The 13,829-nt window shown below is 63.9% G+C and overlaps 2 protein-coding genes across 10 annotated transcripts in view; one reads left to right on the forward strand and one right to left on the reverse strand.

The window, feature by feature from the left end:
- The window catches only part of ARHGEF11 (Rho guanine nucleotide exchange factor 11), a 40,067-nt gene extending 31,304 nt beyond the window's left edge, over window positions 1-8,763 (forward strand). For 8 of the 9 annotated variants that reach the window (XM_090050919.1, XM_090050923.1, XM_090050916.1 and 5 more), the window contains 21 exons: window positions 291-320; window positions 692-818; window positions 938-1,117; window positions 1,237-1,284; window positions 1,371-1,558; window positions 1,872-2,018; window positions 2,477-2,556; window positions 2,825-2,950; window positions 3,069-3,186; window positions 3,536-3,714; window positions 3,808-3,883; window positions 4,672-4,839; window positions 5,161-5,248; window positions 5,383-5,487; window positions 5,593-5,675; window positions 5,808-6,065; window positions 6,259-6,576; window positions 6,847-6,939; window positions 7,361-7,605; window positions 7,700-7,871; window positions 7,992-8,763. In XM_090050919.1, the coding sequence (XP_089907045.1) occupies window positions 291-320; window positions 692-818; window positions 938-1,117; window positions 1,237-1,284; window positions 1,371-1,558; window positions 1,872-2,018; window positions 2,477-2,556; window positions 2,825-2,950; window positions 3,069-3,186; window positions 3,536-3,714; window positions 3,808-3,883; window positions 4,672-4,839; window positions 5,161-5,248; window positions 5,383-5,487; window positions 5,593-5,675; window positions 5,808-6,065; window positions 6,259-6,576; window positions 6,847-6,939; window positions 7,361-7,605; window positions 7,700-7,871; window positions 7,992-8,011 (2,849 nt within the window). In that variant the 3' untranslated portion in view covers window positions 8,012-8,763. The remainder of the gene's footprint in view (window positions 1-290; window positions 321-691; window positions 819-937; window positions 1,118-1,236; window positions 1,285-1,370; window positions 1,559-1,871; window positions 2,019-2,476; window positions 2,557-2,824; window positions 2,951-3,068; window positions 3,187-3,535; window positions 3,715-3,807; window positions 3,884-4,671; window positions 4,840-5,160; window positions 5,249-5,382; window positions 5,488-5,592; window positions 5,676-5,807; window positions 6,066-6,258; window positions 6,577-6,846; window positions 6,940-7,360; window positions 7,606-7,699; window positions 7,872-7,991) is intronic. The other variant, XM_090050924.1, reaches the window with a different exon arrangement.
- Window positions 8,764-8,775: 12 nt separating this feature from the next.
- LRRC71 (leucine rich repeat containing 71) lies at window positions 8,776-13,402 on the reverse strand. The gene is made up of 15 exons (XM_090050925.1): window positions 13,128-13,402; window positions 12,747-12,860; window positions 12,352-12,483; window positions 11,734-11,809; window positions 11,338-11,412; window positions 11,042-11,110; window positions 10,678-10,837; window positions 10,502-10,585; window positions 10,315-10,404; window positions 10,099-10,200; window positions 9,895-10,009; window positions 9,656-9,744; window positions 9,397-9,505; window positions 9,076-9,200; window positions 8,776-8,975 (listed from the first exon to the last, which is right to left on the reverse strand). The coding sequence occupies exons 1-15, from the start codon at window positions 13,258-13,260 to the stop codon at window positions 8,859-8,861; spliced, it is 1,590 nt and encodes a 529-aa protein (XP_089907051.1). The 5' UTR covers window positions 13,261-13,402; the 3' UTR covers window positions 8,776-8,858.
- Window positions 13,403-13,829: the final 427 nt, after the last annotated feature.

Consider the following 13,829-nt stretch of genomic DNA (forward strand, 5'->3'; position numbering starts at 1 on the left):
GTCTCGGATAAAACCAAGCAGGTTGTGTGCCAAGGCGCAGTTGCTTTTGCACAGAAATTGGAGACTGGGCTAAGACGCCCCCTGAGAAGTGTATCAGTGTCCAGTGCCACCTGCAGCTGCCAGGCTGCCCGGGTGGCGGGTCCCTGGGGTGGGGGGTGGGAAGCATGTGTGTGTCCCCCATCGCTGCTCTCCCTCCATCTCCTTTGCGTTCTCATGCCGCAGCCTGCACCCTCCTCTTCAGTTGCCAGAGCACCGGGCCGACTTGACATCTCATTGTTTTTTCCTTTCAGCATTTCATGTCCCCTTGTCCCCTGTTGAAGGTAAAAGGCCTCTTTTATTTTACGTTGCATTTCGCCTCATTTCGATGTCCTTTCCTCTGTTGCTCTATCAGCGGGGCCCTTCCCTTGAGGGCTCTGACCGTGGGGTGGGCGCCGGGACAGGCGGCGTGGCAGGACCCCGGGTTCGGCTCCTGGGTCTGCAGGGGGAGGCATGGGGGAAGGGTGGGGTTGCTGTTTTGGGGGAGAGGAGCTGCAGTGCTACTCTGAATCCCAAAAGCACCCCCAGCTTCAGCTAGCTTCAGACCAAACAGGGGGGCCTTCCCCCACCCTGGTGCAGCTGTCAGAGGGGCTGGTCTGCAGCGTGCAAAGGGGCTCACAAGTCTGGTGTCCTGAGGGTCCCTATGTCCCTCCAGTCAAACCCGGCAATGTGAGGAACATCATCCAGCACTTTGAGAACAACCAGCATTACGAGTCGCAGGAGCCCAGCACCCAGCGCCTCTCCACTGGCAGCTTCCCCGAGGACCTGCTGGAAACCGACAGGTAGGGGGGCTTGGCGCCGCGGCTCCAGGGGCCTTGGGTCGCAGGGTGGCCATGCACTGGCCTCGGGTGTCCCTGAGTTCCTGCCACCTGGATGAACGCAACTCGTTTCTCCGATGCAGCTCTAGGTTGGAAGTGAAGCTGGGCCGCTCGGAGAGCCTGAAGGGCCGGGAGGAGATGAAGAAATCACGCAAGGCCGAGAATGTGCCGCGCTCCCGGAGTGACGTGGACATGGACGCGGCGGCGGAGGCAACACGGCTACATCAGTCAGCCTCGTCTTCCGCCTCCAGCCTGTCGACGAGGTAGGAGCCCACGGGTGAGATGGGGGCCCATGTGATGTGTGGCTCCCTCAGGGAGCCCCCGGCTGTGCTATGCAATACAGCATGTCGGCCAGCGTCAAGCCACTCCTGTCTCTTCTCAGATCACTGGAAAACCCCACGCCTCCCTACACGCCCAAGATGGGGCGCAGGTGAGTGCTGTTGCCTGTGGCCAGGGCGGGGCTCTGGGCCCAAGCCAGGGGCTGACCCCCTCCACCCCTCTCTGCCATCCTCCCAGGAGTATCGAGTCCCCCAACCTGGGCTTTGGCACGGACTCCTTCCTGCCCCACCTCCTCGAGGATGATCTGGGCCAGCTCTCGGACTTGGAGCCGGAGCCGGACACGCAGAACTGGCAGCATACGATGGGGCGGGAGGTCACGGCCTACCTAACGCAGAAAGAGATTGACCGGCAGGAGGTGATCAATGGTGAGGAGTCCTCGGCACCCAGTGGGACCCCAAGCCCAGAGGCTGCCCTGGGGGAACACCAAGCTGGCTGCGAGGGGCTGAGTTTGGCCAGGAGGGTGTGTGGCAGATGGGTCAGGTGGGGGAACCACAAGCAGGCAAATAGGACAAGGCATGGGGGAAAGTCAGGCTGGAAATTGCGTAGGGGCAGGCAGGGTCCGACCAGCGCTTTGCATAGCCGAGGGGGCAGTTTGCTGGAGGCCAGGAGGAGTCCCCAGGGGAGCCTGAAGCACTGGCCTGTGCCTGACCCCTTCTCTCTCTCCCGTACCCGGAACAGAGCTCTTTGCCACAGAGGCATCTCACCTGCGCATCCTCCGGGTCCTGGATGTCCTCTTCTACCAGCGGCTGAAGAAGGAGAGCCTGCTGTCACGGGAGGAGCTGGCACTGCTCTTCCCCAACCTCCCAGACCTCATTGAAATCCACAGTAAGACCCTGTGCACCTGGGCTCCCTGCCAGGCACCCTAGGGGCATGCAGGGAGCAGCAGCGTAAGTGGAGCGTGGGGCCCAAGTGTCACATTTGCAGCACCTTGGCTGCTTTCTTAGCTTTCTCATTCCCTCCCCCTCAGCTCCTCCAGAAGCTGGGGCTGGAAGCAGCTCACTGCATGAATGGTCCTGGCCCAAGGGCATCCACCAGTCACTGAGCTGAGGGCCCACATGCCCTAGGGCCTGATAGGGCAGGGGGAGGAGGTTGCAGGAGTGTGGTGGAGAAGCCAAGCACACACAAGTGATGCAGGCTCTATAACCTCATGGTGGGGACGTGACCCTGGTGCCCTGGATCAACAAGGGGCATTTGGAGCCCTAGAAGCAGAGACCTTTGCCTTGGCAGTGTCACCTGCCCTGCTCCCTGGGAATGCACTGCTCCAATCCCCTCCTTCTGTCCAGATTCACTCTGTGAGTCCATGAAGAAGCTGCGGGAAGAAGGACCAATCATCAAAGAGATCGGGGACCTCATGCTGTCCCGGGTGAGTCGGGCAGTGAAGGCAACAGGCTTCTGGCCCCAGGGTACAAAGGGTGCAGGAAACGGGGCACCTTCCAGCTTACAGGCAGGGGCACTTGTTTGTCAGCGAGACTGAGTTGGGCATTCATGTGGCTATGGACAACCAGAGCGATGAGCTCTGGGAGGGAGCGGTGGCCTCACAGCTCTCTGTTCCCCCTGCGCTGCTGTATGTCCCACATCTGGAGCCACAATGACACAACAGGTGCCTGAACCCACTCCATCCCCCTCCACAGTTTGACGGGCCAGCACGTGAGGAAATCCAGCAGGTCGCAGCCGACTTCTGCGCCTACCAGTCAATCGCCCTGGAGCTGATCAAAACCAAGCAGCGCAAGGAGACCCGCTTCCAGATCTTCATGCAGGTATCTCCTCCCCCCACCCAAGCAGTTTCTCCCCAGTCCCTCCTGACTTGGTGCATCTGCCCTCTCCCTGCTTCCCGGGAGTCCTGGTTCCTCTGACTGCCTCTTTGTCCTGCCCCAGGAAGCCGAGAGCAACCCGCAATGCCGCCGGCTGCAGCTCAAGGACCTGATCATCTCTGAGATGCAGCGTCTGACCAAGTACCCACTGCTGTTGGAGAATGTCCTCAAGCACACGGAGGGTATGGGGTGGCGTGGAGGGCAGGGGGATGCCTGAGCCCCACTCAGGCTTCTCGCTTAGCTCAATACATCCTGGCAGAGAGACCTGCAGGGGCTGGGCTATGGGAGGCGAAGTCCCCCCTCATCTCTGGGGGGAGCAAATAGGGTCCATAAAGCCATTGTAGAGGAGGACATGTACAAGAGGCAGCTGGAGCCCCCACTTTGGCTGCAGGGCCGCGGACCAGGCTGGGTGCAGGGCAAAGTGCAGGCCTGATCCTGGGCCCTGGCTCTGGGAGCCTTTTGATTGTATGGGAGTGTTGAACCCCACCATGCCATATGCAGTCCCCTTCTGACCACCCCTCTCACCCCCAGGTGGGACCCCAGAGCACGAGAAGCTGAGCCGTGCCCGGGACCAGTGCCGGGAGATCTTGCGGCACGTGAATGAGGCGGTGAAGCGGGCAGAGAATCGGCATCGGCTGGAGGCCTACCAGAAGCGCCTTGATGCCACCTCGCTGGAACGCACCAGCAACCCGCTGGCAGCCGAGTTCAAGGTAGCACCCACTATGGGGGCAGGATGGGACGGGCTTGGCTCTGACCCTGCCCGCCCCGGGGAGAGCTGAGCATGGGCTCTGTTGCCCCCACAGAACCTGGACCTCACGTCTCGCCGCATGATCCATGAGGGGCCCCTGAGCTGGCGCATCAGCAAGGACAAGACCGTGGGTACGTACCCACCCGCAGCCGGGAGCACAGACCAGCACTGCCCCCATCCCCCTGGGTCCATGCAGGCTCCTGCAGAGCCCCTGAGACAAAGGAAAGGGGGAGCTTGGGGAAAGAGCCACAGGTATGACAGGGAAGAAGTTTTCCCTCCTGCCCATTTGTGGGGGCTCCTCTCTGCAGCTAGCCCAAACAGAGCCTGCAGTCCAGCCCCGCCTGAGATCCATGGCCCTCTGATTCCCCTGACCCTCATTAGAGCCCAGCTCCCGCAGCCTGAGCTTGAGGGCAGAGGCAGCTCCATTCACAGCCGGTGTCAGGAGGCTTTTATCCACTATGCACCACTGCTTTACAGACGCCCCAATTCCAGGCTCCGTAGACTAGCCCTGGGGGCTCGGGGCTGCAGCAAGGAGCTGCCCCTCTGCTGAGCATGAGGCAGGCAAGGGTTGCATCTCCAGGGCCTGGGGAGGTCCCTTGCATGTGAGGCTGAGCCCATGTTGCTCCCGGAAGGGAGTCTGATCGACTGGGGTGGGTAAAGGAGACAAAAGGGGGTCAGGACAACAGCCCTTTTGACTTCCATGGAGAGTTGGGGGCTGAAGGGAGTGTCACTAGTCCTAGCTTGGTATCAGCAGGGTGGAGGGGGGCGCAGCCTGGCTCCTTCCCCAGCTGCTGGATGGAGAGCAGCCTCCTCCCAGGGGAAGCACTGGCTGCGACCGGAGGAACGTGGGGCATTGGCAGCGCCGTGGCCCGGAGGCACCTTCTGAGCTGGACCCTCTCTCTCTGCCCGCCCCGTGCAGATCTGCATGTGCTGCTGCTCGAAGACCTCTTGGTGCTTTTGCAGAAGCAGGACGAGAAGCTGGTGCTGAAGTGTCACAGCAAGACGGCACTGGGCTCCGCCGACACCAAGCAAACCTTCAGCCCCGTCCTCAAGCTCAATTCGGTGCTCATCCGCTCCGTGGCCACAGGTAGCGGGAGCCCCGGGGGGGCAGCCTGTGCCCAGCCATGCCCAGCATATGCCAGGGTGTCTCCCTGGCAGTGGACTTGGGGGGTGGGAGTTTCAGCCCAGTCCTGCAGGCTGGGGACACACCAGCCAGGGAAGGGGGAAACCAATAAGACCCCCCCAAGGAAAGGGGTTTGCATTGTTCATCAGCTGCTCCCCCCAGCGCCTGTCCCAGGGGAACAACAGACAGCCCTGGGTCCAGGCCAGGTTCGGGGAGGGGCCGCATCCAGGGGTCATGTAAGGTGCCTGGCCCTTGCTGCAGCATCCTCATGTCCGCTTGCTGTAGATAAGCGAGCCCTCTTCATCATCTGCACCTCGGAGCTGGGACCCCAGATCTATGAGCTGGTGGCGCTGACGTCCTCGGAGAAGAACGCGTAAGGCTCAGGCTGTGCCCACGTGGGGTAGGGCAAGAGAAGGGGGGCTGGTGGGGTTGCAGGTTGGGATTGAGGGGCAAAGGCTGTCCTGACCCACGCCAGGGGCGTGACAGGCTCTCCCCTGGGCCTGGCAGGTGGATGGAGCTGCTGGAGGAGGCTGTGCAGAGTGCCATGAGGAATGCCACCTTCCCCCCGAAGCCCCGGGTGCAGGAGCCCACACACAGGCCAGCCCCATCCAGGTGAGGATCACCCTGCTTGGGACTCGGCTGGCATGCTGAAAGGCCTGATCAGGCCAGCTTTGTGCCAAGGGCCCCCCCCCCACTAACCTGTCTCATCCCTGCCAGCCTGGTGCTGCAGGACGCCGAGGGCTCCCCGCTGCTGGCACAAGGCAGCAACTCTGGAGCGGAGATGGAAGAGGTCTCTTCAGGTGAGTCCCCCCCATCCCCTGCCTGGGGTCCAGCAGCAGGTTCTGCCCCTCCGAGGAGCCTGGGTCTGGGCAGCACGGACCAGTGTGGCTGGTGCCCAAACCCACCACTCTGTTCCCTCGTGCCCCGCTCAGCGGACAACAACCCCGGCGACTTCCTGGGCAAGGAGAAGCCCCCACTGCAGCAGGAGGAGCCTGAGGCAGAGGGCAGTGAGGGCATGGCAGGCGAGGAAGAGGAGGAGGAAGAAGAGGAACTGCCTGCAGCTCCTGTGCCTGCCCTGCCCCCTGCGGAGCCGGACGATGTTCACCCACAGCGGCCAGAGCCAGATATGCACCTCGCCCTGCTGGAGCCGGCACTTGGGAAGGGGCTGGCCGAATCAGCCCTGGCGGATGGTGAGCTGCGCGGCCAGAAATGGGCCTGGCACAGCATCCGGGGTGGGCTGGCACAGGACGGGACATCAGCAGGGCTGGGACAAGCCTTTCAGCCTGGCACAAGTGCTCCCATCCACGGGGCCCGCAATAAGGGGTGGGTTGGGTGCTCAGGTCCCAGCCAACCTGCCTGTGCTCATGCTCTCTCCCCTGGCAGTGGAGAACCTGCGGCACCTTCTGCTGCGCAGCCTCCTGCCCTGCCGGGACCCGGAGCCTGAGGACGACCTGACACCCACGCCTTCGGTCATCGGGGGCGCCGTCCAGCCCTGGGATGCAGCACTGCCCAGCCAGGACCCTCCAGTGGAGCCCACGGGGCAGGAGGGCAAGATTTGCCCAGCGAGCAGTGGAACAGGACCTGAGCCTGGAGACTGGCTGGATGCAGGGGCTGCGGAGGGAACGTCCCCAGTGGGGCTGCAGGAGGCAGAGATGTCCTCGAGTGCCGAGGGGCAGAGCGGGCTTAAGGTGGTGCGCAAAGGTAGGCCAGGAGAATGACTTGGGGTGCAAGGGGGGTCTCTCCAGGTGGGCTGGGGGTAGGGTCAGTGCTCTCTCGTCTCTCCCAGCACCTGCTGATCACGGTGACCCGCATGCAACTGGGCTCTGGGGCTGTTTGCAAACCTCCCCCCATCTCTGGGCACAGCTGGTGACTGGGCTTTTGCTCCTTGCACCCGTCCATCACTCCCCAACCCCCTTTCCCCCCCCTTCCCTCTCTCTTTTCCCCCCTTCGTTTCCTGGTGTCTTTGCACAGCTGAGGTGGAGGGCACTAACCCAGCCATGCTCCTGCCAGGCGGCAACCAATCAGAAACTGCATTGCGGGAAGGAGGCAGAGCTAATGTAGATGGTAATGCCACTTTTGGGGGCAGGGGTTGGGAATGATCCCTATCCTGCCCCTGGGCACTGTTTCCAGGTCTCCAGCACCATGAGCCCGTCTCTCCGGAGCCCTGTGCTGGAGCACAGCAGGCGCCCACAGGCTCGGTGCTAAGGTCCCGATCCCTGGCAACAACCAGGGGTTTGTGGTCAGGCCCCGGTTCTGAGTGGGTTGCTTCTGTGCCCCGCTGTCAGGGGTGATGCTCAGAGCATAGCACGATGCCTGCTAAGGTCCCAATCCACAGCAGGATCCAGGGGTTTGGAGTTGGGCCCCGATTTGTGAGCAGGTCCCTCCTTTCACCCCTCTTGGGGGTGATGCTCAGAGCATGGCATGGTGCCTGCTGTTACCACCTGCCCAGCTAAGGGCAACTTTGCTCCCCCTTCCCATGCTGCAGGCAACTACTTCTACGTCAGCATGCCAGCTGAGTCCTCCACGGAGCCCGAGCACCCCACGTCGCCCACCAGTCCCTCAGCAGCCCCCTGCACCCACTCCCCCACCTCCAGAAGGAAGGAGATGGGGCCCTGTCCCAGCAGCCTGGAGGGGCCCCCGGAGCCGCCTGCGCCCGGCCTGGCTATCCGGGACGTGGACCTGATCTTCCAGGTCATTGAGCAGCTCATACTGAAGCTGGGGCAGCTGAAGGCGAGTGCTGTGGGCTGAGGCAAGGGGTCCTCGGGAAGGGGGTGGGGGGACGTGTCCTGCCCCCTGCTCATGCCCCCCCTCCCACCCCATGTAGGATGTGGAGGCAGCCCACCAGGAGCTGCTGCAGTCGCTGGGGCAGGGTTCATCGGCCGATGCCACACCCGTGGGGGCTGCCGCACCAGAGGCAGACGCATGGCCAGAGTGTCCCCCCAGCCCTGTAGGCAGCAGCCCCTCTGCCCGGAGGAGCCCACCAGCCAGCGAGCCAGGTAAGCAGGGGCTGGTGGAGAACACCTGCTGGCGGGGCTTTAGCCAAGCCCCTCCCTAGTGCCTCAGTTTCCCCTGGGGATGGTGCCACTGCCCTACCCCACTCCCCATGTGTGTTCCAGGCTGCGAGGACCCCCGGTGAGACCCCCTTGAGCTGGACGCTCGGGAGCTGGAGCTGCCCCCATCCCCTGGGGGCCATGCGGCGGCAGGGGGAGCCAGAGCGGGGAGTTCAGAGAACTGGAACCAGGGGTCAGGGGCGCCTCCCTGCCCCCCCCCCTCCCCTGCATGCTGCCCACTGCCCCCCTCCCAGACTGTCTGTGCCCCCCTCCGCCGCATCTTGGGACTGCGGCCACTGCCGGGGCAGGTTGGGGGCAGCCTGGAAATGCACTTTGTTCTTGTCCCCGTGCTGAGGCCCCGTGGCGTCCGGCCCCTGCCCCCCGCTGTTGGATATAAATATGTATGTATGTATGTATGTGCATTGGGTTCTTGTAAATAGCACCATGCCTCCCCAAGGCCGGCACCGTTTCCCCCTCCCCATCCAGGCATCGTGCGGCCACAACACCCACCACTAGACGTGCCCAGAGCCGCAGTGCAAGTGGACGCTGCCCCTTCCCCATCCCTTGCCCTGTGTTGGGGGGTAGCAGAGCCCCGTGCACCCCCTGAACACCCCGGGGTGAGGGGCAGCTGGGGTCGGCCCTGCTGCCCCTGCCAGGCCCTGGGTCAGGGGGTGCAGAGCTGGCGGAAAGTGCCCTGTGCCCTCCACATTGCCATCGGCTTCTGCATGGCCTTGCTGTGCTCCCTCCCCCTGTTTGCGGTGCGGGGGCCGGCGCAGGGTGTATAATCTGTTGGATTTTCCTCCTTTCGATGATAAAGAATTTTTTTTTTTAAAGAAAAGAGCAAAACGAGTTGTTCTTTTGCGCGTGGTTCTTCCTCCTGCAGGCCCCCCACGGGGCAGCCTGGGAACAGTCCTGGGGCTGCCAGCGCCTCCCCTATGCAGGCACATACTGCTCCTCATCCTTGGAGCCTTGCTTGGCGAGGGGGTCACGTGGCAGCATCAGTTCCTGGATGCGGGCAAAGGTCTCGCTCTCGGCTGGGAAGTGGTTCTTCTGTGAGGGTGACAGAAGCAGGGGGGGGCGTGCTGCAGCTTCTGGCCCTGGGGGCACCAGGCCCAGAGGTAGTGCCCATGTGGCACGGGGCAGGACTCACCCCCAGAGACAGGCGCAGCAGCCCTGTCTGCCCCTTGGCTCCCGCGCTGGCCTTGCTCCACTGCTGCTGCTGGCTCTCCACAGTAGTCAGGAAGGCTCGCAGGCCCTGCTCCGTGATCTGGTTGCCTGGGTAGTCAGGGAGGTGGTGGTCAGGGTCCGGCAGGCACCCTGGCAGGAGCTGGGGGTTGTAGATCCCCAGTACAAGGAAAGAGCCCACCCCAGGACAGGTCCCAACTTCCAGCTGGTGCCCCCACACTATTCCCCACAGGCTGCTTGAGAGGAGGGGACACAGCCAGCTGGGCCTTGTACCCCCAGGACTCACGGGTGAGGTTGAGGTTGATGAGCACGCGGTTGCCTGGCAGGAAAACCTTCCCCTCACGGTGCTCAGCCTGCTCCAGTAGCGGGTTCATGATCTCGGTGAGCTCTGGCACCTGCGTGCAGCAGGAAGCAGGTCATGGGGCCATGGCGCTGGTGCCCTCTGCTCTGCCCAGCTCCTAATGCCCCCAGGCCTGGACTGGGTCTGTCCCAGGCTGAGGTGGGAGGCCAGGGCCACGGTGCCAGGCTGGGCAGGGCCCACTCACCTCCGGCTCCAGCGGCTGGTTGCGCTTTTCCTTGTTGCCAGATTTGGCACCTTTCCCACGCACAATCTTCTGCTCCGGGGTGGTGAGCGCTGCAAGGAGATGCGGCCTGTTGCCACGTGGGCACCCGGCCAAGCCCCACCTACACACCAGGCTGGCGGCAGGGGGTTACAGACCCCCCATCCTGTGCTCTCCCAAGAGGCTGAGAGCCATGGCCCAGGCTTCCCCCGCATGATTCCTACTCTTCTTGGCCTGCTTCACATCTTCCTTCTTGGCCAGCGTGAAGGCTGGGCCACTTGGGACCCCACCAACGCTGGGGCTGCCCACCTGCCCCCGCTCCTCCTTCCTCTGCGGCTCCTGGAACAAGGGCGCAGCCTGTAGGGGGGGGCGGCAGGCTGGGGGCTGCGCCCAGCCTTGTTCCCCCCCCAACCTGTGCCCATCCTCACTTTCTTCTTGGCCACATTCTTGCCCTGCTTGGTAGGCTGCAGCTTGTCAATGGTCGTGTTGCTGACCAGGCTGGAGGGGCGGTCGGCTTTAACCTCGTGTCTCTGCAAGGCGGGAAGAGAGGGTTTCAGGTTGGAGCTCTGGACTGCCCCTACACACTGACCCATGGGGCAAGCCCAAGTGACCCACTGGCACCGGGGGCCTGGCAGCATCCTCACCACCCGGGAGCGCTCCTGGGACTCCTTCTCCAGCAGAAGCCGTCTCCTCTCCACCACCTCGGTGTGTGTCAGGGCAAAAGGCCCCAGCACCTGGCACAGAGTAAAGGCAATCGGGCCTGAAGTCCATCCCCAAGTGCTGCAAGGCAGGGAGGCAGCAGGAGACCGAGATGGCCACTGCTGGACTCACTTCAGCAAGCCTGGCTGCGCCCTCGTCCCCGATCTGGTTGTGTGCCAGCGACAGGGACAGCAGCGAGCGATTGAGCCGCAAGCCCTAGATGGACAGGGATGGAGGGTGTCAGCCTGCAAGAGCCCATGCCCCCAGCAGACCTGGCCTTATCCCCCCACTCCCCCGAAACCCCTCACCTGGGCGATGTGGTTGGCCCCCACGTCCCCGATGTGGTTGAAGCTGAGGGTGAGTGAGACCAGGCTGCGGTTGGCAGTCGTCAGGGTGGACAGCGCCTGGCCCAGCTGCCAGGCGGCCGAGTCGTCAATGCTGTTGTTGCGCAGCGACACATGTGCAAGCCTGCAGGATCGGGTGGGAGTGCCATCAGCCCTGCTCCCCCAGCCCAGTGAGGGGGGTTTCCTTGTAACCCCATATCCCACTGGGTATGGGGAAGGGGAAAGAGGGGCATGCCCCCCCCATGCCGGGACAACCCCGCAAGACCCCAGGGGCCAAGGCCACACAAGGTCTAGCCCATGCCCTTCCCCGGTCCTGCCCTGGCCTCACGTGCTGTCCTCGGGGATCAGTTTGTAGAAGGAGCCCTCAGGCAGTGGGTTCCCTTCCAGGGACAGGGTCCTGCGGGAGAACAGGAGCCGCCTGGGCTGTGGCTACCTCGGCGGTGAGCTGCCCCTGCTGTGAGCTTCCAGGGATGGAGGGACCAGCTCTCCCCTGGGCCCGTCAGAGCACTCAGGTGCCAAGAGCTGCAGGCTACAGCACCATAGCCCTTTGGTTTGTCTTAGTAATTAGTGAGAGGTTCATTGCCTTCCATGAAGACCCCTGCCCCGTGCCTGCCTTGCACTCACTTGAGGTTGGGGCAGCTGGGAAGGATGCTAACCAGTGACGACAGCAAGAGGTCCGTCAGGCCGACCTTCCAGAGGCTGCAGAGGGAGGCACGGCAGCCACATTAAACCTGTGAGGCAACCGGTCCAGTGATGCTAGCCTTAGGGAGGGAAACTGAGGCACCCAGTGAGGTGGAGACTCGCTCCAGGTAAGGCAGGGGCAAGCCGAGTCTCCTGGCTCCCTGCCCTGCCGATCACCCACCTTAGCTCCCCCCCAGCCCCATGTGCTGGAAGAGGGGCCCAGCTTGACTGTCACCCCCACAACCCCTGGGCCGGGCCAGGTCTCTGCTAAGCCAGACCTGGTGCCAGGGGCACATCGCAGGGCCCTGCCCCACAGCTCATGCCACTCAGTGCACTCACTGCAGAGCCTGCAGGTTGCCCAGGGCAGGCAGACACTTGCTGAAGATGCCCAGCATCTTGTCTTCGATCTTCCAACCTGCCGGAGGCAGAACAAGGCTACAGGTCATGGGAGGTGGGCAGCAGCCAGGCTGCTGCTGCCTCCATCCACCCACCGCCAGTACCCACCACCTAGCCTGGGAACGTGGAAGCTGAGGGCTTAACCAGGTTCAAAAGTGTGTGGATGCCTGCTTGGAGCTATTGAGGGGCGACTGGACAAAACAGATTTATGGTCTGACCCAGTACCTGGCAGCTCTTATGTGCTCAGGGCCTGGCCGGCGTGGGCCAGGGAGGCTCCTGATGCCAGCCTTGTGCAACACCTGCTTGCTGCAGTCACACAGCCCAGGAGCCTGGGGACAGCAGGGCATGAAGACCACCCAGCCCAGTGTAGCCTGGAGCAGCAGCTGAAACGGCTAGAGCCCCAAGGCCCTGGCAGGGACAGTGTTGGGGCTCCCCATCCCCGTGCCAGCCCCATGCACTCCTGCCGCAGCATCAGGGAGCTTCCAGCCAGTTCCCAGCAGCACGGCCTGGGGCTAAAGCTAGAGCACGTAGCATTCCCAGCACCCCGAGCAGCCCGCTCACCTCGCATGAAGACCTCGCGGACACTCTTGGGGTCATCGAGCTCCAGCTCAGTCTGGATGCGGGGCCGGAAGTAAGCGTACTTGCTCTGGATGTGGGTGGCGCTGGCCTGGCCCTCCACAGCCTCTGGCTCCTCTGCAGGGTGGAATGGAGGCAGGGTCGGATCCAGCACCACGGCAGCCGGCCTCCTCCGGGACCCTCCACTTCTCTGGGAGCTGGTTTGGCATCAACCCGTCGCCAAAGCAGCCCCAGATCCAGGCCCCGTTCTGACTGCCTGCCCGGGCCCTGCTCCCCATGTCCTCCACAGTGCTCCCAGCCCTGTGAGAGCCCCGGGCCCCAGCCCCAGCGCCCAATGTAGCTGCAGGTGGGCAGAGCCTGGCCCAGCCTGCCGCACTCACCCAGCAGCGAGACGGCGCGCGGGCGCACGGTGACGCGGGGGATGTAGGTGAGCCCGGCGCGGGTGCACAGCTCCGGGAAGTCCTGCTCCAGCAGCCCCGTGCACTGGTACTCCTCTGCCAGGGGGGCACGGATGTTACCCCCGCCCTTGACCCCACCAGCCCTGTCCCTGCATCACTCCCAGCCCCAAACAGCCCCCCCCATGACCTTTACCCCCACCAGTCATGTCTATGCATTACCCCCAGCCCCAAACAGCTCCTCATGACCCCTGACCTTTACCCCGCCTGTGTATCAACCCCACCCTAAGAAGCCTCCACAACCCCTGACCTTCACCCCCACCAGCCCTGTCCATGCATCACCCCAGCCCCCCCCCGTGACCCCACCGTCGCTGTGCCGCGCCGCACTCTTGGCCTCCTCCTCGAGGGCGATGGCGGCCGCCCGCTCCTTGGCCGCCCGCTCGCTCTTCTTGCCCATGGCGCCGACGCCTGGGCCCTGCCGCAGCACCGCGCTGGTCATGCCCCCCCACCCCAAAGCCCAGTGACCCTTCTGCCCCCCCCCCAGCAAGCCCTGGGAACAGGAAAGCAGTTAAATTTGGGGTGGGGGGAGGGGCAGCTGGGGTTGGGGGGAAGCAGGGGTCTCCAGCTGGGGGTTACTTGGGGGGGGGGGTCTGTGCAAGGGGTCAGTCCAGGTGAAGGGGGGGTCAAAGAATGGGGAGGAGGTTGGTTTTTTTGGGGGGGGGCCTTAAGGCGGGGGGGGGGGATCAGTGACAGGTGGGGGAGGATTTCCGGCGGGGGGGAGGGGATTTCCGTTCAGGGAGGGTCGGAAATCCGCTCCTGGGGGATCGCTGCTCCTGCCCCACCCCCAAAAAATCCCCCCGCCCCGCCGCGCCCCAACCTGCCCCCGCCGCCTCCCGGCTGAGCCGCGTCCGTCGCCTTGGCAACGCGGGGGCGGGGCCAGCGGGGGGCGCGCCCGCCAGGGGGCGCTGCGGCACCGCGGTGGGGGCGTTCACCACGGCAGCGGGAGGCGGGCACTGCGGGCTTGCGCCTCCTCTGGCACCGTCCCCCCCAAAAAAATTCTGGCGGGGG

This window comes from Crocodylus siamensis, chromosome 6 (genome assembly GCF_052110815.1).
Source record: "Crocodylus siamensis isolate JL-2025a chromosome 6, ASM5211081v1, whole genome shotgun sequence".
Classification (NCBI taxonomy): domain Eukaryota; kingdom Metazoa; phylum Chordata; order Crocodylia; family Crocodylidae; genus Crocodylus; species Crocodylus siamensis.